We start from the raw sequence: 24662 nt of genomic DNA on the forward strand, positions 1-24662 counted from the left end.
CAGAACTTTTATAAGTGGATATAAAACAAATGTATGATCAAAACCCACACAAATCAGATAAATAACAGTGCAAATCACAAAAAGAATAATATATGGTATGGTATGGCTTCACTTTACCTACAACCCAAGAGAAGCTGAGAGTAAAGGTGGTGGTGTAGGATTTCTGCTTTCACCCCACTGCGCCTTTAATACCCTGCCCACCCCCCTTCCCTTTCTTTCACAAGCTTTGAAATTCACTCAATTCGTCTGTTCAAACCCATGTCTGCTAACATAGCTGTTACCTATTGCCCCCCTGGTTCCCCTAGTCTGTTCCTTGACCATTTCTCTGTTTGGCTTCCCTACTTTCTCTTAAGTAATATCCCTCCCTAAGTCTTGGGGGTTTCAACATTCCCATCAACCTAGCTTCCAAACTCCTTTTTATTACCTCCTCCCTTGGCCTGAAAAAGGGACCTGAATTCTCTTGACCTCCAGCAACTCTCAACTGATCTCCATTCCAAACTCTCCTTTATCCCCACTTTCATCCTGTCCCTCTTTGGCTATCTCCTCATATAATGCTACCCTTACCTCCGCCCTGGATGCTGCAGCCCCGCTCCAAAGATGCACCTCAAGGAAGATGCGCCTCCAACCTTGTTTGTAGCATCATACAAATATATTCGGGGCCAGTACAAACCATTATCTGAAAATCTCTTCACAAACAGGACTATACATAGGACACAATGTCACGCATTAAGGCTGGAAGAAAGGAGATTTCATCTAAGGCAAAGAAAAGTGTTTTTTTTTACAGTAAGAACTATAATTCTCTGCATGAAGAAGTGGTTTTAGCAGAGTGCATACAGATGTTTAAACAGCAATTGGATGAATACGTCCAAAAACAAAACATACAGGGATATCATTTCTAATTAGTGGGGTAATAGCTGCTTGACCCAAGGAGATATCTGACTGCCATTTTGGGGTCAAGAAGGAAGTTTTTCCTCTTTGTTGCAAAGTTGAAAGCACTTCAGACTGGGTTTTTTGCCTTCTTTTGAATCAAAAGCAAAAAAAATGTGAGGAAGGCCGAACTTGATAGGCACAAGTCTCTTTTCATCTATGTAATTATGTAACTATGTCACATTTATTGTTACATTTCCTGCCTTTCATAATATTATATAGAGCTGCAGAATTAGTTGGTGCTATATAAATACCAATAACAATAATAATGATGGATTTGGCTAAATCTGATATTTCACACGCCTTAAACTTTGCTTTAAATTACCCAATTTTAATTTGGTTAATTTTAGCCCCCACAGAAAATAAATAAAGGGCAAAGGAAATATACATTACTATAAAAAATTCAGATATGATGATAAGTTGCGCTTCTTTCCATAAATATACTATTGGCCTATATATAGAAAAACAAACAACTGAGAAAGACGGGGAGAGAAGAGAAATAATAAATATTACCATCTCTCCTTTTCAACACTACACAACCTCATCCTCATTTCTTACACTAGCTCCCCTTTCCTTAAAACTTTTATTTTTCTTTTCACATCACCTTTTGCTATAGTGATTGAATTTGTTGTTAAATATAGAAAAATATTTTGAATAAAAATGTGAATTATTCACAGATTCCAAAAGAATTCAATACATTTGATGATTAAGAGTAAAAGTTGAACAATTAATAAAAATAAAATTGGTTTATTGGAAAATAAAGACATGGAGACACCATTGACTGGTTTCTCAGATGCTGTTGTCTCGTGTGCTTGTATTGTGCAGACAATGTTTAATTGAGGGAGTAACACCAAATCTAACATAAAGTAACATAGATATCAGATTAATTACAAAATACTGCTAGTTAGTAAAGCATTAAACTAAATCAACAGTGTTAAAAATGTAGCCTATATATAAGGCCCTAAGTAGCTGACTATGACATAGAAGCGTCAATGATGTCATGATGAATGTGGCATACATAGCAGGGTTAATGATGTCATGATGAATGTGGCATACATAGGAGAGTTAATGACATCACAGCAGGGTCAATGACATCACAGCAGAGTTAATGATGCATTAATGAATGTTAGAGACACCTGGGCTCATTTCTTCTCAGCTGCCAAGCAAGGAGAAAGCTTTGAGTAGTTTGAGATACATTGCTTTGTCATATAGCATCTAAAATGGGACGTAAAGTCTACAAAAAGAATGGACGAAAAGGCAAAAAGAGATCTATGCCTGAAAATAATGAATGTTTAAGGAAAAGACAAATAATTAGCAGTTCAGCTACTTCGCGGGAGAATCCAATGGAGACATCAAGACAACATCAGGTAGCAGACAAAAAAAGTCCACTGATGCCACCCATTGACTTCCTATGCAGACTGCAATTGTTCTGTCAAACTGTTGTTGGAAGAATAAAAACAGGATTTAACTATATTGGTGAAATAGGAAGAAAGGGCAAGAAGAGACCTATCTCTGAACGTTATGAATGCCCTAAAAAAAGAATAAAAATGAGCTCTCCATCTAAAGAGCAACAAAGGGGAATGCTCCCCAAAAAAGCAAAGAGATCTTTCGATGAGGTCGACAGCACCGAGAACGCTCATCCATGTTCAAAGAGAAAAATGACCAAAGTTAACTGCTCCAAACACTCGAGGGTGACAGCCCCGACATCTCTGGACAGGTTTTCCTTTCATTGTGAACTTGGAAGAGGAAGCTTTGGACAGGTATATATGGCATTCCTGAATTAGGTTCTATTATCAAGCATAGTTATTTATTATAGAAATGGGAAATACAAATAGGGGTTTCATGGATAGTTACGTATGTAAGATTTATAGTGGTTTCCAGATATGTATTTGCATTTACTATTCTATGTAGCTCATTCAAACATGTTTATTTTATAAAAACACCCTTATAAAGCAGGCTTAATCTAGTATACTGCTAACACTCTGCTTGCCATGACTCACCTCTTATTTATGTCTTTTCCAGGTCCTACTGGCCACAGATGTCATCAGCAAACAAAAGATGGCTGTAAAAATGGTAAAAAAGAGATGCCTCTTAAAACAAGATAAGGAGGCTATTCATGTTGAGCGTCGGGTGCTGGAGGTCGCTAGTGGGAGTCCATTCCTTACCCATGCGTTTTCCACATTCCAAACCAAGGTACTAGAGTGACTTATCATCCAAATTATCCTCTTTGTTGCTAGTTAATAAAGCTAGGCATGCTACAATATTACTAGTCATTCTGTAAACATTACATAATTTGAATGTAGAACTAACCACATGTGCAATCAACTATTTCTTTTTTAATATTTTATATATTTTTATATGTATTTTGTACAAACAGAACAGCATCTGCACACACAATAGCACAATCAGGGCCGGACTGGGCATTAAAAGCAGCCCTGGAAAAAAATTTTTTACCAGCCCCATAATGCGTCGCGCCAGCATAGTGTGCAGATACAGAGTTAGAAAAGAGAACTTAAAATTAAAAATTATTACTCCAACGTAAAAAAAAGCACTCATATGGTTCAAAATAAACAAAAGTGCTGATTTATTTTAAGCAGATGTGCCTTTGCATGTAATCAATGTTTCAGTCCAACTACCATGACATATTAAGGAAAGCTTGGTAATGGGACTGAAATGGTGAATGTATGTTGGGCACAACTGTAAAAAATTGACGTTATCTTGTTTACTTTGAAGTCCTGTGGGTGCGCTCTTCACTTTTAAATATGTTATTGTGCTGGAGTGTGCACCTACCTAGCAACAAGACTGGGCCAATATCTGCTCATTACATATGGTACATATTAATGACATTTCTCTGTGTATTATGCATATATAAATGTACATTAATATATGTGTAAATATAATAGACATAATTATATATATATATATATATATATATATATATATATATATATATATATATAATACACACATTAATATACATGTCATATACCAGTGGAGGATCCAGAGCCTGATCCCGGGAGGGGCACTTGTAGATTATTTAAAGAAAAAATCCATGCACAATAACCACTACTGCTCTGTGTAGTGGTTATGGTGCAAGGAGTGCCGGTGTTCTATCACTCTGCTATACCTAGTCAGATTTCTATAACCTTGTCACTTCCGGGGAGGGGAAGCAGCTGGATCCTGTGCTGCACATGCGTGCTAGCACTCCTGCTACTCCTCCACAGCCAGGTCCTGGAAGGTAAGTAAAACTAGTGTTACACTTTCATTATAGTTAGTGCATTCACTAAGCTTAGGCACACAGGACATTTAGGGTTAAGTGAGGGTTCAAATTAGGGTTAGGTAAGTGCTTCTAACCTCTCTCACTCTCTATTCTTACCCTAACCCTTGGGGTAAGGGTTAAAATAGAGTGTGAGAAATCCCTATTTAGTGATATTCCCCTATTGTAAAATTTCACTAAATGTGAACAAGTCCCTAATCCTAACTCTAATTTGAACCCTAACATTACCCCTAAATGTCCCATGTCCTAAGCTTAGTGAATGCACTAACTATAATGAAAGTGTTAAACTAGTTTTACTTACCTTCCAGGACCTGGCTGTGGAGGAGTAGCAGGAGTGCTAGCACGCATGTGCAGCACAGGATCCAGCTGCTTCCCCTCCCCGGAAGTGACGATGGTATAGAAATCTGACAGGTATAGCAGAATGATAGAACACCGGGACCCCCTCACAGAGTAAGTAGTCAAACCGTTTAAGAACAGTTTGACAACTTACCTGGGGTTTGCTGGGATATGGGGCTGTAGTAGGGTATAGGAGCAGTGGTACAATGTGTGAGGGGTGCAGTGTGTGTGAAAGGTTCAGTGTATGTGTGTGGGGGGGGGGGGGTGTAGTGTGTGAATGCGTAGCGTGTGTGGGGAAATGTGTGTATGGGGGGTCTGTGAATGTGTGTGTGTGCATGGGGGCAGTGTGTATGGAGGCACTGTGTGTGTGTATGATGCAATGTGTGAATGTGTATGGTGTGTGTGTGTGGGGGCAGTGTGTGTATGGGGGGCAGTGTGTGAATGTGTATGGTGTGTGTGTGTGTGTTGGGGCAGTGTGTATATGGGGGGCAGTGTGTGAATGTGTATGGTGTGTGTGTGGGGGCAGTGTGTCTATGGGGCTAGAGTTCACTCTCAACACTGCGACCACCAGGAACTCGTGGTGAGAGTGAACTCTAGCCCATAGCTCCAGGGCTAGAGTCCACTCTCGTGAGAGCCGGAGCAGTGCCGTGGTAACCGCGGCAACGCGTTGTGCTCGTGCGAGAAGGACGCAGAGGAGCTGCAGGCTGACCTCCCGGGTCCTTTCTCCCTCCCCTGCCGGCTCCACCCTTTCCCTTTGTCTCTCTCTCCCCCACATCTCTCTTCCTCTCTGTCTCTCTCTCCCCCTGTCTCTTTTTCCTCCCTCCACCATCTCTCTATCCCCCCTCTGTCTCTTTCCCCCATCCTTTCACTGTGCCCCTCTGTTTTATTTGCCCCCTCCCCTTGTGTCTCTTTATTTCCCCCCTCCCATTGTGTCTCTTTATTTCCCCCCTCCCCTTGTGTCTCTTTATTTCCCCCCTCCCATTGTGTCTCTTTATTTCCCCCTCCCCTTGTGTCTCTTTATTTCCCCCTCCCCTTGTGTCTCTTTATTTCCCCCTTGTGTCTCTTTATTTCCCCCCTCCCCTTGTGTCTCTTTATTCCCCCCCACTTGTCTCTTTATTCCCCTCCTCCCCTTGTGTCTCTTTATTTCCCCCTCCCCTTGTGTCTCTTTATTTCCCCCCTCCCCTTGTGTCTCTTTATTTCCCCCCTCCCCTTGTGTCTCTTTATTCCCCCCCACTTGTCTCTTTATTCCCCTCCTCCCCTTGTGTCTCTTTATTTCCCCCTCCCCTTGTGTCTCTTTATTTCCCCCCTCCCCTTGTGTCTCTTTATTTTCCCCCTCCCCTTGTCTCTTTATTTCCCCCCCCCTTGTCTCTTTATTTCCCCCCTCCCCTTGTCTTTATTTCCCCCCTCCCCTTGTGTCTCTTTATTTCCCCCCTCCCCTTGTGTCTCTTTATTTCCCCCCTCCCCTTGTGTCTCTTTATCCCCCCTTGTGTCTCTTTATCCCCCCTTGTGTCTCTTTATCCCCCCCTTGTGTCTCTTTATTCCCCCCTTGTGTCTCTTTATCCCCCCCTTGTGTCTCTTTATCCCCCCCTTGTGTCTCTTTATCCCGCCCCCCTTGTGTCTCTTCATCCCCCCTTGAGTCTCTTTATTCCCCCCCTTGTGTCTCTTTATCCCCCCCTTGTGTCTCTTTATTCCCCCCCTTGTGTCTCTTTATTCCCCCCCTTGTGTCTCTTTATTCCCCCCCTTGTGTCTCTTCCCCCCCCCCCCTTGTGTCTCTTTATTCCCCCCCCCTTGTGTCTCTTTATTCCCCCCCCTTGTGTCTCTTTATTCCCCCCCCCCTTGTGTCTCTTTATCCCCCCCCTTGTGTCTCTTTATTTCCCCCCTCCCCTTGTGTCTCTTTATTTCCCCCCTCCCTTCCCTTCCACTCCCCTCCCATTTACCTGATTGAGTGGGGCTGGGGCCGGACGCATTCCGCGCTGGAGCCGCCGGACCGGTTGGCAGCCTCGCCGGTCCGGCGGCACTGCTTTCACTAATGCAGACACGCTGGGGGCTGATGGAGGAGGGAGGAGCATGTCTCTGTACCATGCTCCCTCGCGGTTCCCACAATTCCCAGCACAGGAACCGCGAGGGAGCATGGTACAGAGACAGGGCCGGACTGGGAACTAAAAGCAGCCCTGGAAAAAAATTCTATACCAGCCCAATAATGCGTCGCGCCAGCATAGTGTGCTGATATAGAGGGTGAAAAAATAACTTAAAATTGAAAACTATTACTCCAGCGAAAGAACGCATATAGGGCTTCAAAATAAACAAAGGAGCGCTTTTATTTTAAGCAGACATTCATTTGCATGTAATCAATGTTTCTGTACAACTAATTTAGCCTATTAAGGACATTTTAGTACTGAGATTGAAATGGTGAATGTATGCGGTTGCACAACTGAAAAGAAAAATTAAGTTATCTTGCTCATTTTGAAGTCCTATGGGTACGCTCTTCACTTTGAATATGTTATTGTGCATGAGTATGCAACTAGCAACAAGACTGGGCCAATACGTGCTCATTACAAATATGTATATATTAATGACATTTATATGTGTATTATGCATATATAAATGTATATTAATATACATACATGTATATTACACACATCAATATACATGCATATATATATATATGTGTGTGTATTACTGTCAGGATCACATCAATTACGTCTATTACTTTTACCTTGTTTAGTGTATCGTCTCCTTTTAGTCTCTTACAGCGACCCTTGTGTTTCTTTTACTTCATCCCAGTCCCTGTGTGTTTCTTTTTACCCTTCTCCAGCCTCTGTATGTCTCTTTCCCCCAGCCCCTTTGTCTCTTTCTCCCTTTCCAAATCTCATCTGTGTGTCTCTTTCTAACTCCAGACTCTGTGTGCCTCTTTCTCTTCTCCCAGCCACTCTGTGTCTCTTTTCCCCCAGCCCAGTGTTTCCTCCCACAAATCTTGTGTTACTTTGTTCCCCTTCCCTTCTGTATGTCTTTGTTCCCCCAACAAACCTTCTGTGTCTCTGTCTCCACTCTCCTCCATGTGTCTGTCTTCCCACTCTCCTCCCTGTGTCTCTCTTCCCAGTCTCCACCCGTGTCTCTCTCTCTTACCCCTCTGTCTCTTTGCCCCCTTCCCCTGTCTCTATTACCCCTCTGTCTCTTTGTCCCTCCATCCCCTGTGTCTCTCTATTACCCCTCTGTATCTTTTTACCCCCTTCCCTGGTGTCTCTCTATTACCCCTCTGTCTCTGTGTCCCCCATTCCCCTGTGTCTCTCTATTACTCTTTGTCCCCCCATCTCCTGTGTCTCTCTATTACTCCTCTCTTTGACCCCCCATATCCTGTGTCTCTCTATTACCCCTCTCTTTGTCCACCCATCCCTGTGTCTCTCCATTACCCCTCTCTTCCCCCATTCCCTGTGTCTCTCTATTACCCCTCTCTTTGTCCCCCTTCCCCCATGTCTCACCATTACCCCTCTCTTTGTCCCCTCTTCCCCTGTGTCTCTCCATTACCCCTCTCTTTGTCCCCCTTCCCATGTCTCTCCATTATCCCTCTCTTTGTCCCCCTTCCCCTGTCTCTCCATTACCCCTCTCTTTGTCCCCCTTCCCATGTCTCTCCATTACCCCTCTCTTTGTCCCCCTTACCATGTCTCTCCATTACCCCTCTCTTTGTCCCCCCTTCCCCTGTCTCTCCATTACCCCTATCTTTGTCCCCCTTCCCCTGTCTCTCCATTACCCCTCTCTTTGTCCCCCTTCCCCTGTCTCTCCATTACCCCTCTCTTTGTCCCCCTTCCCCTGTCTCTCCATTACCCCTCTCTTTGTCCCCCTTCCCCTGTCTCTCCATTACCCCTCTCTTTGTCCCCCTTCCCCTGTCTCTCCATTACCCCTCTCTTTGTCCCCCTTCCCCTGTCTCTCCATTACCCCTCTCTTTGTCCCCCTTCCCCTGTCTCTCCATTACCCCTCTCTTTGTTCCCCTTCCCCTGTCTCTCCATTACCCCTCTCTTTGTCCCCCCCTTTCCCTGAGTTTTTACTTCTCTGTTTGTGTCCCTGCTGTCTGCCCATTGTCACAGGAGGACTGAGGGAGGGGGCGGAGCTAACTACCAAGCTCCCTCGCGGTTCCCATAATTCCTAGCACAGCCACATCATAGAGTAATCCCTACTCTATGATGTGGCTGTGCTAGGAATTATGGGAACCGCGAGGGAGCTTGGTAGTTAGCTCCGCCCCCTCCCTCAGTCCTCCTGTGCTGACAGCTATGCTGCTGTCAGTATCAGTGAGTGTGCTGCTGCATCGCTTAGGCGGCCGCCCGGCACACTCACTGATACTGACAGCAGCATAGCTGTCAGCAGAGGAGATGGGGCCGCCGGCCGCAAGGTAAGTATACACCCTCAGAGTGTGCCGCCGGACTGGCCACCCGGCGGCACCCACATGCGGCCAGCGGCCGCGATATTCTTAAAAACGGCTGCAGGGCTCCCTCTCTATAGGGAGTAAGAGCTCTGCAGCCCCCAGGTGCCGCGGCCCACCGGGAAATTTCCCGGTATCCCGGTGGGCCAGTCCGGCCCTGAGCACAATAGCACAATAGTGCAAAAATGACACTTGGCTCAACCTGACTTTATTTTACATGTCATATAAAGTACTAACCTGACCAGATTAGACTTGCACATCCTTAGAGAGAAGTCCCTATCTTAATGATATCAATGAAGACTATTAAAATCAAACTTCCCAGCACATTTAAATATGATAACTTAATAATACAAAAAATCAAAAAAATATATATTGATGAGTCTATTCATATTTGGATTATAACTCTATCACATTCGTGTATTCTTTAATACAATAGCTAAGCAGCATTGCCGATTATTATTTTGTAACCGACTGAGGCTTTATTAAGTTTAACATATGATTCTGCATTAAATACATTTTACATTGAAAGTAAATAATCACTCTTTCAATCTCCACACATAGCTAGAAGAATATCCTATCTCCATCAGTGTGCTAAACTGTCTAATCTAATCCTTACCAATCCTTGCCTGTTATCATTTCACAATTATCTCTCCTTGCTACCTGAAAGGGCTGCATTAATTGACACAAGGAATATGTGCATTAAAGGGCTTCGATACTGCCCCATTGATCACAGCTTTTTACTAAGTATTCCTAATCACATTTCTAACCCAATCACCTAGGAAAATAACATGACAGTAAAAATCAACTGTGCCCATATTGTAAACTGTACCTTTTTTCCTCAAACAGGACTATCTTATATACGTCTTGGAGTATTTAAGTGGAGGAAATCTATGGAATTTAATATCTGAATATAGTCCACTTATAAGGAGCGCCACAAGGTAAGATGTTAAAACTGGAATATATCATTGGTATGAGAGGTAGAATGAGAGATCAAGACCTCATGTTCAAAAATATATTTATTTGTCACCATTTTCTCCCAATTTCTCATTCTTTAGGTTCATAGCTGCAGAAATAGTTTGTGGGCTGAAGTTTCTCCACAGCAAAGGCATCCTCCACCGGTAAACACTTAAATTCCTTTCCTTAATTCACGTTTTCTGAACACTCTTATTGCTGCTGCTAGTTTTCTGTCCCTATTGTTTATTTATGACCTATAAATCCAACTTTATCCTCTCCATGGACAAAGATGGACCTCTTATTAAAAGTGGAGTTCTCATACAACGTAGATGTCCAGCACTCAGTTTCTCACAATCTGTCTCCATTTTTAGCATATCTATATTAGTAATCAGTGCGCCATTAGAGTGGTATAGCTGGAACCCCATATATAGAGCTTGTCTGCATGGCCTGCACCGCTCCAGAGGCCCTCAGGAGATGAATATAAGCAATATGCATTGTATCTCTCTATTCACTCTGTTGTAGAACAGCATTTGGGGAACACTACAACAGATGCCAGGATAGGTACCTATTGGCAGGGGCCTCATCATTACTGTTTCAGCATGCATTACCGTGAATTAGAGAAATAGGAATATCACTGTGACAGTAGTCACCATCACTAGTGGACGAAGATGGACACTTTATGTAGATCCCCAGATTACTCTTATGTTTATCAAGTGCCCATTATAGGTGCAGGGTGTGCACGATGTAAATTGTTAATTATTGAATTTTTTGAGCGCTCTCCTGTTCTGCTGATTCTCTCAACCAGTTAGGTAGATTTGGCTGGGAAGCCTGTACATGGCCATCTGTTGGTTGTAAGTATCCTAAAACTGCGATATGCTGAATAGCAAGGCTTGTTCATTTGCATATTCTGGTAGATTTGTATATTATGAATTCTGTAGGCAGAGGAGATATTTCTTGTTAGTTATTGCCTTCCATAGCCTCTTAAAAATATGTTTATGTGTTGTGAGTTCCTGTATGTTTTTTCCATGTGATTTGTTATTTGTATTACATTGAGTTTGTCACAGCAAATATAATGTTATGCACATATGGGCTAGCCCAGAGTAAAAATTAAGCTGTGAGTTAGTTCCTTTTAGAACTGTGTGACCTGGTTGATTTACTCAGGGATCTCAGTAACAGAGTTTTCGGACCTGTTGGCTGGGTGCTTGGTCCCTGAATCCCTGGACAAGTTAAAAAGAACTAGGCCAAAGAGCCACAAGTGCCTTTGCAATGGCAGTAGCTGGTCATAGTACAAGCAGAGTTGTAGATACCTGCCGAGGAAAAGAGACGAATGGCAAAGGCAGAGACGATGATATCTGCCTGGAAGGAAAAAGCTGCAGCCTGATCGGGTGAAAGAGATCCTGAGAGAGCCCAGTCAAGCTTTGGCGGCTGGGTCTGAAGTGTTCCAGAGTCCCTTATGGCAGTGAGGAAGTGGACTTGGCTGAGGCACTCGGTTGGACTATGGGAGGTCTGTCACAATTTTCACCACATATCCCTGCTCCTCCGTCAGACAAAGCCCTGCATGCCTATGGTTTTCGTTTGAATGAGCATTTTCAGTCCTCGTTTTTAACATCTTGCTGTGGTACATCTACGGGATATGTTGGGTAGAATGGGGAAAGACATAGCTTTCATTTAATTTCTCTATTTTTAATTTATATTATTAATATTATTAAAAACTGTCTACACTGATGTTAAGTCTTCTGTATTGAAATCAAACTATAATGAACATCATATGATTCTCTTTGCAGGGATATCAAGCCAGAAAACATTATGTTAGACGGAGAGGGCCATGTAAAAATTGCTGACTTTGGGTTAGCATGGACAAATGTGTTTGGTGAGAGCACAAAGAGTAGCGTAGGTGGAACCATGGGATATGTTGCACCAGAGGTGAGATACAAACAGTAGAGTTAATGTCTATTTGTCATTACTCTCGTAGTCTCTGATACTATCATGTTTCTTTATGGACAGTATGACACTTTAATTTCTCCTACTGTTTTCTTGGCAGGCATTCTTAGGCATGAATCTTAGCGCCTCTGTTGACTGGTTTGCTTTTGGTGTGGTTCTGTATGAAATGTTAACAGGCAATTCACCATTTGATGATGGAGTCACAGATGAACGTAAAATTGTAAGATCAGTGGTATATGGCACGCCAAAATATCCAGAATGGCTGACTGCAGAGGAAAAGGATATCTTACAAAAGGTGGGTATGAGCGGGCATTATACAGTTAAATGTTTATTCATCCAATTAACAGTGTTTTCATAAAAGTTGTTTTTTTAATGAAAAAGTAACTTTTTGTGGCATGTCCCCCCCCTCAAAAAAAAAAAATAAAACGATAAGAAAAGGAAAAGAAAAAGGGAAGCAAAATAAACTTACCTGTGATCCGGCACTGAGTTCGATTTCTACCTGCAGCCCAATCCTACTACCTGCATGGGGAGGGATATCCATGAGGACAGGCAAAGGAGAACTTGGGGAGGGGAGAACATGGGTGGTCTGGAGCGGGGATCATGCTTTATTGATTGACTATTATTCTGGGCTGGTAAATGATGCTGCCAATGGTGGAGTTACAAGTCTGGTAGCAAAGGACTTTAACTCTGTATGTGCAGCATTTCAAACTGAAACACTGCACATACAGGCTTCAAGGTGATATCATAAGATGAACAAAATATAGTAACAAAGAGAAAGAAACAATAGAAGGTATAGGAGTTGATGTTATCTGAGGGCCTTTCCAGGTAAGATTACTAGAGCCTTTGCCCTTTGTACATGAAGATATATTAGAAAATATATCTGGTACAGAAGTGGTAAATAAACAGGATTTATTCTTTACAAATTCCATGTAAGAAATTATTTGTATCTATATCAAGGACATATGTACTACATAAAAAATATGATAAAAATATGCAATTTCTGGAAGTACAGAGGTTGTTGGCAAACTAACACCATATTGGGCACCACCGTAGAATGTCCCAGGACAGGGGCAGCAAGTAAATAATAAAAACCATAATGTCATCTGAAACAAAAACTGAAGAGTGCCCTACTCAAATGCACTTACAATCTAGAATACTATGACCCAACTCTTGTTATGTACACCAGTCATGCTGTTAGTACATGTTCTCTTATTACTCTATTAGAACAACATTTGAACTTTGTTTTATTAATGTCAGTGTTGCACAACAAGACACTACTGCAGCCCGGTGTCTGATACCATACGCTCAACTGTGGTTTAGCATGATAGTATGCAGCCTGATAAATAAACAGACCAGTACTTTATATATCTGTTGGAGGGTATAGAGTACATTGTGTGGAGATCATTTTAGAACACCAAATACCCATACGCTAAGGCTGTTTTGGCTTATAAGTATCATCTACACCACATCCAACCAAACATCACTATATACAAATTATAACCGGATTCATATATATGAGCATTGAACTTTTTAAAAAATATAAAGCTTTCTTAACCGTTACTTTTTAGTTGTTCAATATATAACTTTGTTTGTATGTATATGTACATACCAAAAGAGTTGTGGTGGGGAAAAAAGTGTGGATGTACTTCACTAGTAATGCCAAGCCTCCATAGCAAGCCAGTAACCAACCTCATGCTGATGAGTTGCATTAACAATGAAACAGCTGTCCATGAGTGGTTCACTGGCTTTGCTCCTCTTCCTGAGTTGTGTTTCGAAGCTGTTGTATACAGCAGACACATACTCCAAGGAATCCATGTATGAAGTATTAAAAAATATATCTGGTACGAATTAATAGGCTTTATTCTTTACAATTTATATATATTTATAATTTGTATCTATATTAATGTCATATGAACTATAAAATGATAAAAATAAGCAATTTATATATCTGTTGGAGGGTATATAGAGTAAAAAGTGTGGAGCTCATTTTAGAACTCCAAGTAACCCTAGGCTCTGCAGGGACACACAAACACAGTGGAGTAAAATACATTATAGCTAATCCACAGAAACGTGAAATCATTATGAATTATTTCAGTGATGAATAACGCACCTTGCTGCCTTCTGTTTTGAACTGTATTTTTAGCAAATTATATTTTTCAGTTTATTTCCCCCAAAAATATAAATCTTATATTTACTAAACACTTGCTATTATTTCTTTTTTTAGCTCTTGTGTAAAGATCCGTATTTCAGACTTGGAGTGGCCTCTAAAATTGAGTCACATCCTTTCTTAAGCTCAATTGACTGGAATGAAGTTCAGGCCCGGAGAGCCACCCCCCCACCTGAACTACAAGACGTGAGTATATACATAGCTACGATATATCAGAATGGTAGAAAGGGCCAACAAATTCAGGATACCTTCCTAAACAGCATAACGTGGGACAGGATCGTTTAATAGACTATCAGGGATATTTACTAAAGTGAGAACGTAAGGTGAATTTAAAGTGAGTATAACATTTAGGCCAGAGTAACTGAATGGAACCCATTGCTGATTTAGAAAATTATTTCCAGTCCGGCTACTTTGACTTTAACTTTGTAGTTCAATCCACCTTAAATTCTCACGTCAGAGAATAACCCCGTAAGTCTTACAGGTCACTAAAGAGAGAATTTAAAGTGAATTCATAGTGAAGTTCAAATTTCAGGTCAAAAGTCAGCTGTGATTCCAATTCAGCTACTTTGTCCTTAAATGTGAAATGTACTTTGAATTCTAGCTGTATTGAATAACCATGCAAGTTGACATATATACGACCTCACACATAAACACACACATCCCATACAGGCACACGTTCCAAGAAACACAGACATACGTTGGTGAAGTAAGAGCAGGAATGATCAGCATTCGATCGCTCCCATGTGTCTAATTGCATAAAATCAGGTATTCACATAGTGAAACAGAGCTTAACCTATAGAATCCACCCTTGTCTATGTGCTTATTGTTTTGTACAGTACCTTCTAAACTTGGTTTTTACATTTATTGGTTTTCAGTTTTGCTTGGATCTTCAGACGAACGGCGCAAAGAAATTCAGTGAACATATAAAATCACCGGGAGACTCTGCATCACAACCCATGCTTTCTGGAGACCAGTGGCTTCTCAGTAACTTTTCTTTTCAGACGTCTTTAACCCCTTAAGGACAGAGCTTCAGAAGCTTGACTTACGCTTAATGACACAAGCAATTTTTGCATTTTCTTGCTGTTTGCGTTCAACTGCAATTTGCATCTCTCTCATTTATTGCACCGACACATATTATATACTGTTTTTTAAAGGACAGAAAGGGCTTTAATTTGATATAACATATATATATATAAATGCTTACTTATTATAAAAAAAATACAGAAAAATGCAAAAAAAAGAAAAATATTGTTTTTTTTTTACAGTTTTTGCAATCATAATGTGTGCATAATTAGTGCAGGTTAAGGAAAGTAATTAAAAATAAATTCATTTATTTGTTCTGATTTACAGAATATATAATGTGTCTGGGATTTTAAGTTTTTTTTGGTAGTTACAGGTCACAAAGCACAAGGAGTAAAATAAAATTTTAATGTGGAGCGATTTTAGAATTTGGTATGTTTGTCTTGTAAGCCTAATAGCCATAAAATAAAACAAAATTGCCACACAAAAGTATATATTTATATAAAGTAGACATCACAGGCTATTTACCTAAGGTTGTTTTGACACTTTCTACGTAGCCATTTTACCGCCAACCTCTGCTAAATATTGGAGTAAAATTGTGTTTTTTGGGGGTTTTCGCACACAAACGTATAACAAAGAACGTCTCATGTGTATTTTGTAAAGTTGGTGTGTGCTATTCCTGTACAAAGTTTTATTATGTGTTCAGTTACTTCTGCTGAGTACAACGGTACCCCCATTGTATGTCTTTGGCACTATTTCGTGAAGCTACAGTGCCATATAGGAGACCTGTCCTTTTCAGTATTCACAGTAGAATTTTGAGAGACGGATTTAATGAGCCTATGCTTCCATTTGGGGTATTATAACAGTTTGACTGTTCAAAAACCCCCACAAAGGCCTACCATTTGTAAAAGTAGACACTCCACGGTATCTCATAAGGTGCATATTGTGCCTTAACATGCCCCCATTTTTTTACCATTACATGCCAAAGTATGTGGTAAAACATAATTTTGTGCATTTTTTACATACGGATTGCATTTTTGCTGGGCATTTTGTATATTTCATATGTGCCACTAAGTTCAAACCCCCCAAATTATGCTCAGCTAAGTCTTCTGAGTAAAAGGACACCCCCATTGTATGTCTATGGCACTATTTCGTGAAGCTACAGTGCCATACAGGAGACCTGTCCTTTTCAGTATTCACAGTAGAATTTTGAGAGACGGATTTAATGAGCCTATGCTTCCATTTGGGGTATTATAACAGTTTGACTGTTCAAAAAAAAAAACCACAAAGGCCTACCATTTGTAAAAGTAGACACTCCAGGGTATATCATAAGGTGCATATTGTGCCTTAGCATGCCCCCATTTATTCACCAATATATGCCAAAGTATGTGGTAAAAAATAATTTTGTGCATTTTTTGACATACGGATTGCATTTTTGCTGGGCATTTGGTATATTTCATATGTGCCACTAAGTTCAAAACCTTCAAATTATGCTCAGCTAAGTCTTCTGAGTAAAAAGACATCCCCAATGAATGTCTTTGGCACTATTTTGTGAAGCTACAGTGGCATATTGGAGACCATATCAGTTTTTACAGAACTTTGAATTTTGACGCTGGACCTATGTGCAATTTCCAAGCATCTTCGTAAGTTTTAAATTCAAACTACCCCACAAAGGCCTACCATTTCTTAAAGTAGACACCCCAGGGTATTTCAAAAGGCATATTTTGAACCTTAGCGTGGGATAATTTTTCCGCTAGCTTGTACCAGGTGTAGTGGTAATAAGCGTTTTTTCTGCCTTTTTGACACACAAAGTGAGTTTGCACAGTATATTTTGCAAACCTTATGTGTACCACCACTCTATAATACTTCATATGTTGCTCAGCTATGTCGGCTGAGTTCAAAAATACCCCCGTATGTACCTTTGCCAGGTATATGTGGACATCGGAGGGGCACATTTGGGACACAGCCATTCCATTTTTTTTCAAACTTTACATTTTTACGCTGTGCCCATGTCCCATTTTAGAGTATTTTACCAGGCTATATAATCCAAATACTCCATAAAGCCATACCATTTCTTAAAGAAGACATCCCAGGGTATTTCAAAAGGCATATTTTGAAAATTAGTGTGGGATAATTTTTCCGCTAGCTTGTACCAGGTGTAGTGGTAATAAGCGTTTTTTCTGCCTTTTTGACACACAAAGTGAGTTTGCACAGTATATTTTGCAAACATTTTGTGTACCACCACTCTATAATACTTTATATGTTGCTCAGCTATGTCGGCTGAGTACAAAAATACCCCCGTATGTACCTTTGCCAGGTATATGTGGACATCGGAGGGGCACATTTGGGACACAGCCATTCCATTTTTTTCAAACTTTAAATTTTTACGCTGTGCCCATGTCCCATTTTAGAGTATTTTACCAGGCTATATAATCCAAATACCCCATAAAGCCATACCATTTCTTAAAGAAGACATCCCAGGGTATTTCAAAAGGCATATTTTGAACCTTAGCGTGGGATCATTTTTCCGCTAGCTTGTACCAGGTGTAGTGGTAATGAGCGTTATCAAATGTATTTTTTTACTTTTTAAAACTTTTTTTACTTTTTAAAACTATTTTTTAAACTTTTGTTTTGCTTATTCATTTTTTTAAAGTTTCCTAAACTTTCGTAAAACTTTTTTTTACAGATTTAACATTTTTCTAAGCTTTTTCTTTTACCGTTAACCCCTAACTAGCAGTAAGCAGCACTAACAGTAAATTCCCCATTTTCCCATAACTCCCACCCACCCCAGCTAGCAAAATATTGAATTATACAATATTTAAATTAGTTAATTAAATTAATTTACCCCCTGAGGGTTAAAAAATAAATAAAAGTTAATCGTCAGGGGTTAAAAAAAAATTAGATCACAGTATAATACTGTGATCTGTATTTTGATCACTGTAGGCAGTGATAGACTGGCAGGCAAGGGGTTAATTTTTATTTGGACTGGGTAAAGGGTTTATTTTTTTTTTATTTTTTACTTAAACGTTATTAAAACTTTTTTTTACTTAATTTTTTAACTTTTAAAAGCTTATTTTAAAACTTTTTTTAACGTTAACCCCTAGTTAGCCTAACACTAAATCCCCCAATTCCCCACTAACTTCCACCCTCCCCAGCTAGCTAAATTTATAATTTTAAAATATTTAAATTAATTAATAAAATAAATTTAACCCCTGAGGGTTAAAAAAAAAAAGAATTAACCCTCAGGGGTTAAAAAAAAAATCAGATCATATTAAAATGTAATCCCTGCCAATTGATCACTGTAGTCAGTGATCAATTGGCAGGGAAGGGGTTAATTTTTTATTAATATGGGTAAAGGGGGGGTGGGATTTTAATTTAACTTTTTTTTTTAACAGCAGGGGGCAGGATCACTGAAGATCCGTCTCCCTGCACTTCACACTGAACCCGGAAGTGCAGGGAGGCGGAGGTGAGTATAGAGAGCACATGTGCCCGCTCTGGCATGCTGTCAGAGCGGGCACATGTACTCTGACAGCCCGATCCGGTGCTCCCGGTCTGCCTCTAATGCAGAGGCAGACCGGAGCACCATTAACCCCACGATCGCCGCGATTGCGGCGATCTGGGGTTAATTTTACCGCGTGACGGACGAGGTCCGTCACCCGTCGTTAAGGGCATCCCCAGGATGACGGACCTCGTCCGTCACCCGTCGTGAAGGGGTTAACACTCACCACTCCTACCCCTAGAAAATCTCCATGTAAAAGAAAGAGAGAGTGCATCGTTCCTGATAGCTGTACTAAGCCTCCCTGCAAAAGAAAAAGAGATTGCGTTGTTCCTGATAGCTGTACTAAGCCTCCCTGCAAAAGAAAGAGAGAGTGCATCATTCCTGATAGCTGTACTAAGCCTCCCTGTAAAAGAAAGAGAGAGTGCATTGTTCCTAATAGCTGTACTAAGCCTCCCTGCAAAAGAAAGAGAGAGTGCATCGTTCCTAATAGCTATACTAAGTCTCCCTGCAAAAGAAACAGAGAGTGCATTGTTCCTGATAGCTGTACTAAGCCTCCCTGCAAAAGAAACAGAGAGTGCATCGTTCCTGATAGCTGTACTAAGTCTCCATGTAAAAGAAAAAGAGAGTGCATCGTTCCTGATAGCTGTACTAAGCCTCCCTGCAAAAGAAACAGAGAGTGCATCGTTCCTGATAGCTGTACTAAGCCTCCATGTAAAAGAAACAGAGTGCATCGTTCCTGATAGCTATACTAAGTGTCCCTGCAAAAGAAACAGAGAGTGCATCGTTCCTGATAGCTGTACTAAGCCTCCCTGCAAAAGAAACAGAGAGTGCATCGTTCCTGATAGCTGTACTAAGTCTCCATGTAAAAGAAAAAGAGAGTGCATCGTTCCTGATAGCTGTACTAAGCCTCCCTGCAAAAGAAACAGAGAGTGCATCGTTCCTGATAGCTGTACTAGGCCTCCATGTAAAAGAAACAAAGAGTGCATTGTTCCTGATAGCTGTACTAAGCCTCCCTGCAAAAGAAACAGAGAGTGCATCGTTCCTGATAGCTGTACTAAGTCTCAATGTAAAAGAAAGAGAGAGGGCGTTGTTCCTGATAGCTATATTAAGTTTCCCTGCAAAAGAAAAATAAATTGTTGAGATATAAAAGATAGAATAATTATTTTATTTATTAATAAACGAGAAAACATTAACAAAAGTGTGTTTTGTTGTGATCATTGGTTTGAAATGCTATTACAATCTGTTGTACTCTTAATAAACCTTCACACATCGTGTCTGTCTGGCCATTTACCTGGGGACACTTTACATCTGTCCACTCACCCTAGGAATCTTCCCATTCAGTCAGTCTGCCTATTCCCTCTGAGTCTCCAAGGATTTGCTTATTCAGTCTGAGAATAAATCCATTCAAGGAATGCTGAGATTTCAACATCCCGTCTTTGCCCCCACATATCTCTGTAATTTGCGCTTTCATCTCTCAAGGCCTAAGAACCTGTGCAACTCTCCTGGAGCCAAGCAAATCTGTCTGTCCAGTCTTTTTTAGTAGCCACTTAGTCACAAACACTGGCCACAGTTAGCATTCATATTTGTTTGTGTGTTAAAAATGCAAAAAACAATTATGAACGCTACCTTTAGCCAGTGTTTGTGATTAAGTGGCTGCTAAAAAAAGGCTGTACATACCCCATTTACAATGCCTTGGGTAATCTTCTTTTGCAAATGGTATGCCATCATGGGGGTAATTCTCATTCCTGGGCTACCATAAGCTCTCAAAGGCAACATAACCAATATCTGCAAATTTCAATGAAAAAAAACCAAAAGTAAAATCAAGCCTTATATTTGACCCTGTAACTTTCAAAAACACTATAAAACCTCTACATGTGGGATACTGTTATACTCGGGAGACTTTGCTGAACACAAATATTAGTGTTTCAGAACAGTAAAACCTATCACAGCAATAATATCATCAGTGAAAGTGCCGTTTGTGTGTGAAAAACTGACAATATCATCGTTGTGATTTGTTTTACTGTTTTGAAACACTAATATTTGTGCTCAGCGAAGTCTCCCGAGAAAAACAGCACCCCCCATGCACAGGTTTTAGGGTGTCATAGAAAGTTACAGGGTTAAACACAGTGCTAGCAAATTAAATTCTCTGGACTTTTGCAATCAATAAAATGACATAATTATGTAAAAATATTACATAAATATGCACATATAATTTAAATATATATACATATTTATATATATGAAGTCCACGTGTATATTTATGAAATTATTTATGTGATTATGTATATGGACATATGTATATTTCGTATTATTTTTATTTATTTATATATACATATATATCATTTCATTTTAAGTATATTTTGTAATACTGTTAGAATAAAATTACACACACACACACATATATATATTTTTTTTAAATTAGAAATTATTTTTACATTTTTTTATTTACTTATTTATATTTTATAATAATAAATATACATGTATTGTATCTATATATAATATGTATCTTATATAATGATTTTTTTTTACACAGATTGCTTTTTTATTTTATTTTACACATGTCAGTCCCCTTCAGCACAGACAGACCCCTTCAGGCAGATACACAGGCACCTATTGCGGCTGGGGGATCCTAATTTGCCGTGGGGAGACTGTCTGGGCAGACAGGCAGTCCCCCCCAGACCGGGAGAAACACCGATCACCGCCGGGGGAACAGCAGTGATCAGGTAAGTACCTAATACCGTTATGACGGTTCAGGACCGTCACCGGTCCTCAAGGGAATGTTTCCGATGACGGTCCTGAACCGCCATCAGTCCCTAAGGGGTTAAAGAGACACTCCTGTAGTGGAGCTCCTATATTCTGACCGAGTACCTTTACCAAGTCAGCTTCCTCACTGCCACCAGGGGATTCTGGAGCACTTTAGGCCCAGTCTTCAAAGCTTAACTGGGGACCAGCCAAGAGGTCAGAAAACACTGTTACTGGAATTCTTGAAGAAACCAAAGAGAACACACAGTCCCCAATGGAACTAACACACACTACTTTATTTAGCCTTAGTGACTTGTCCTAAAAAATGTGGTGAAATATATAAATATAAACAAATATGTATACCTTAAAGAGCAAGAAACATAATAATGCCTCAAAAATAGAACACATTTACAACTTTCCAAACTATGAAAAAAAACAGCGATATACAGGTGCAACTGTATTTTTAATTTCCTAATTTTCATATTGTAATTATACAAATCAATGCATTTTCCAGTTTCACCATCAGAAAGCAAGGGAAAATCATCACAAGTCTGAAAATAAAAAATCCCTTTACAACAACAGTGGCAAACCCAAAGCAGGGGAGAAAGCAGCTCGAAACCCCCCTGTACATGCCTTCCTATCACGAATGTGTGATAACCCAACACGCAGTATGTAAACACACAGAAAACCCAAACACGTATTACCGAACCTTAGAATGGTCGGGTTTAACGTAGGTAAGAAAGAGCAGTCAAAGAATAGCCAGAAGTCAGGATACCAGAAATCAGGAGGTCAAAATACAAGCAGGGTCAGGGAACCAGAAAACAGGAAAGTCAAAAGCCAAACTGAATCAGTACACAGAAAATACAATATAAACACACAGATAACTAAATAGCACTAAGGGGAACTCAAGGAACCACAATAGGGCAAGGAACAAAGCAAAAGGCGCCCCTTTTATAACAGAGCATCTTTTGCTTTAAGACCACGCCCCCAATACGTTCTGGGACGGTATTATTGACACAGGGTCGTATGTGCCGCGTCATGAAAATGGGCGTGATTCACAGTCAGTGGAAAGGATGGTAACCTGCAGTCCTCCCCAAGTGCAAAGGTAATGGAAATTACAACTCCAGACCCCTAAAGCACGTCAGCTTGTTGAAGTGCTTCATGTGCGAATAGTATGTCCTCTTTTTTTCGTTTTACAAAAAGTGCATTTTTCATTGAGAACTGCAGAAAACCAGTTCTGTTACTTCCTGGTTTGGTTAGCTCATTGGAGCTAAATTCAAGAGGCAGGCAATTGCACAGATCCCCTGCCTTGGAAAGACTTTACATTGTGCTGCATTGGAAGTATGTGATTGGACAGCCACAGAAAGTCTGGGCGGTTTAGAAAGCAAAGGTTTGCAAATGCCGCAGACAAGAGATCTGTAGTTCTCGCAAGCTGATTTTAGAAATATTACAAATGAAAAAAAAAAGCAAAATTAAATGTATGCAATGTATGTTTCATTGGGGGTATAACTACTAACGCGGAACCTCCTCGATAGCAGGAACTATTTCAACCGTAGGACTTTCTTTTTGGGACAACGTGAAACAAAAGTTGTGGAATCCTTGTTGGGTAGCTTTCATCTGTTCAGAGTTACTCACTTCCTGCTGCAGAGAACCAGCATCGCATTGTTGAAGGTTCTGCACTGCCATGTTCCCACGGCTGGCGGCCATCTTAGGTAGGTTCTTTCAGATTAGGCTATAGGCACTCTAGTAAACTCAGGTAATCTCTTAAACCACTCCATGTGGGGACCAGAATTACCCCCACAGATCCAAAGGGGTGGATGAATAGGGCACTAAAATGTCGTCACAGGAGCTCAGTTTGCACCAGGATGTGAGATCGGCCGCCTCTCTCGTTCACGCCACGCACTGTGCATCACTGTATACAGTGAATAGCTTCGTCAGTCAGTTGTCAACTATTAAGTAGAACCACTCCAATCTCTGTAAGAGGGCTAAACAAAGCGGAAAATAGCAATACAGATAGGTTGGCAAGGAGCTCTTTTACAACATGTCTGTTCAGCATTTATTATTTAAAATGTATTATTTAAACATACTCCATGTTTAATGACCAGTAAATGATTAGAAGCAGGAGCAATTATTTTCCTAAAACCAAACATATAATTCATCATAATGTAAATCACACACATGCTGGGTGTCCTCATTCCTCGTCCAAACTGACAATTATGTAAGAGTTATTCACTAAGCTCTGCAATGTCCCTGCATAATTTTTTTCAAAATTAGCAATTTGAACCTGGATTTTGCCATTCAGGCATGTAATTCACTACAATTCAGAATCCAATCAACAACTTGTTGCGTGCGTATGTTTTACACACACATGCAATATATCACCATAGGCTTGATATGGTAAAATAGGTTTATTTAACCTACATACATATATTTATTGAGTGTGCCCTCACCACAAATTTCCTATTTTGTCTTGATAGCTACCAGACACTCAGCATCTCAGGGCTATCTGAGGCTTGTCTAGTATTTAAACATATACATCTAGTGGCTACCAGGAACCCTAGTGATAAATATCCCTATAAATCTCCCCTTATAAATAGCACAGACTACCCACATAGATCACTATCCGGCGAAAACTATATTTAAAGAAGCTCTGTAGCGTTTGGATATCTGCCCCTGCAAACTTTTGTTTTAAATCACTTTTTAGCCCTCAGCACGTCAGTCACGACATGGCCGCCCCACCTCATTTGCTGAGAGCATCCATCTTGACAATATCAGACAATCCAATGATTCCCCATTGGGCACATGTGAGTGGGTGGAGCTCAAGGCCCATCCAGCTGTGATAGGGCCACACTACTGACTAGCCTGTCAGTCTTGTAGCTGGCTCCTCCCTCTCCTGCTGACTGAGCTCAGAGTAAGCTGCAGAGCAGCCAATCAGAGCGCTTGTAGGAATGAGGCTTGTATGGGCATGCTGCTGGAAACTGCAGGGGGGGAGAGACATACAGCTGTCACATGGTACGTTAGAGAAATAATTACTACTACATATTCTTTACATTATAAGGCTCGCTCACCTGCTGTTATCTACACTGTCATCATGATGAGCCTGAATCTGGCTGAGATTAATGAGAGTTGCAAGCCAAATGAGATGCACCGGATGAAGAGTTACCTTAAATTAAAATATGATGGGAATGACAAGTTATGTAAATATATGGAATTAAGAGTGTAGGACTACAGAGCCCCCAGTAATGTACAGCGTGTACTGGGATATTACAGAGCCCCCAGTAATGTACAGCGTGTACTGGGATATTACAGAGCTCCCAGTAATGTGCAGTGTGTACTGGGATATTACAGAGCCCCCAGTAATGTGCAGTGTGTACTGGGATATTAC

General features: G+C 40.6%; 1 protein-coding gene across 1 annotated transcript; it reads left to right on the forward strand.

The window, feature by feature from the left end:
* Positions 1-2147: 2147 nt before the first annotated feature.
* Positions 2148-15035, forward strand: LOC134609481 (protein kinase C delta type-like). Its single transcript, XM_063453149.1, has 8 exons — positions 2148-2687; positions 2950-3120; positions 9801-9892; positions 10010-10072; positions 11693-11831; positions 11950-12144; positions 14074-14202; positions 14892-15035. The coding sequence occupies exons 1-8, from the start codon at positions 2148-2150 to the stop codon at positions 15033-15035; spliced, it is 1473 nt and encodes a 490-aa protein (XP_063309219.1).
* Positions 15036-24662: the final 9627 nt, after the last annotated feature.

The sequence above is a fragment of the Pelobates fuscus genome, chromosome 4 (assembly GCF_036172605.1).
Source record: "Pelobates fuscus isolate aPelFus1 chromosome 4, aPelFus1.pri, whole genome shotgun sequence".
Taxonomy (NCBI): domain Eukaryota; kingdom Metazoa; phylum Chordata; class Amphibia; order Anura; family Pelobatidae; genus Pelobates; species Pelobates fuscus.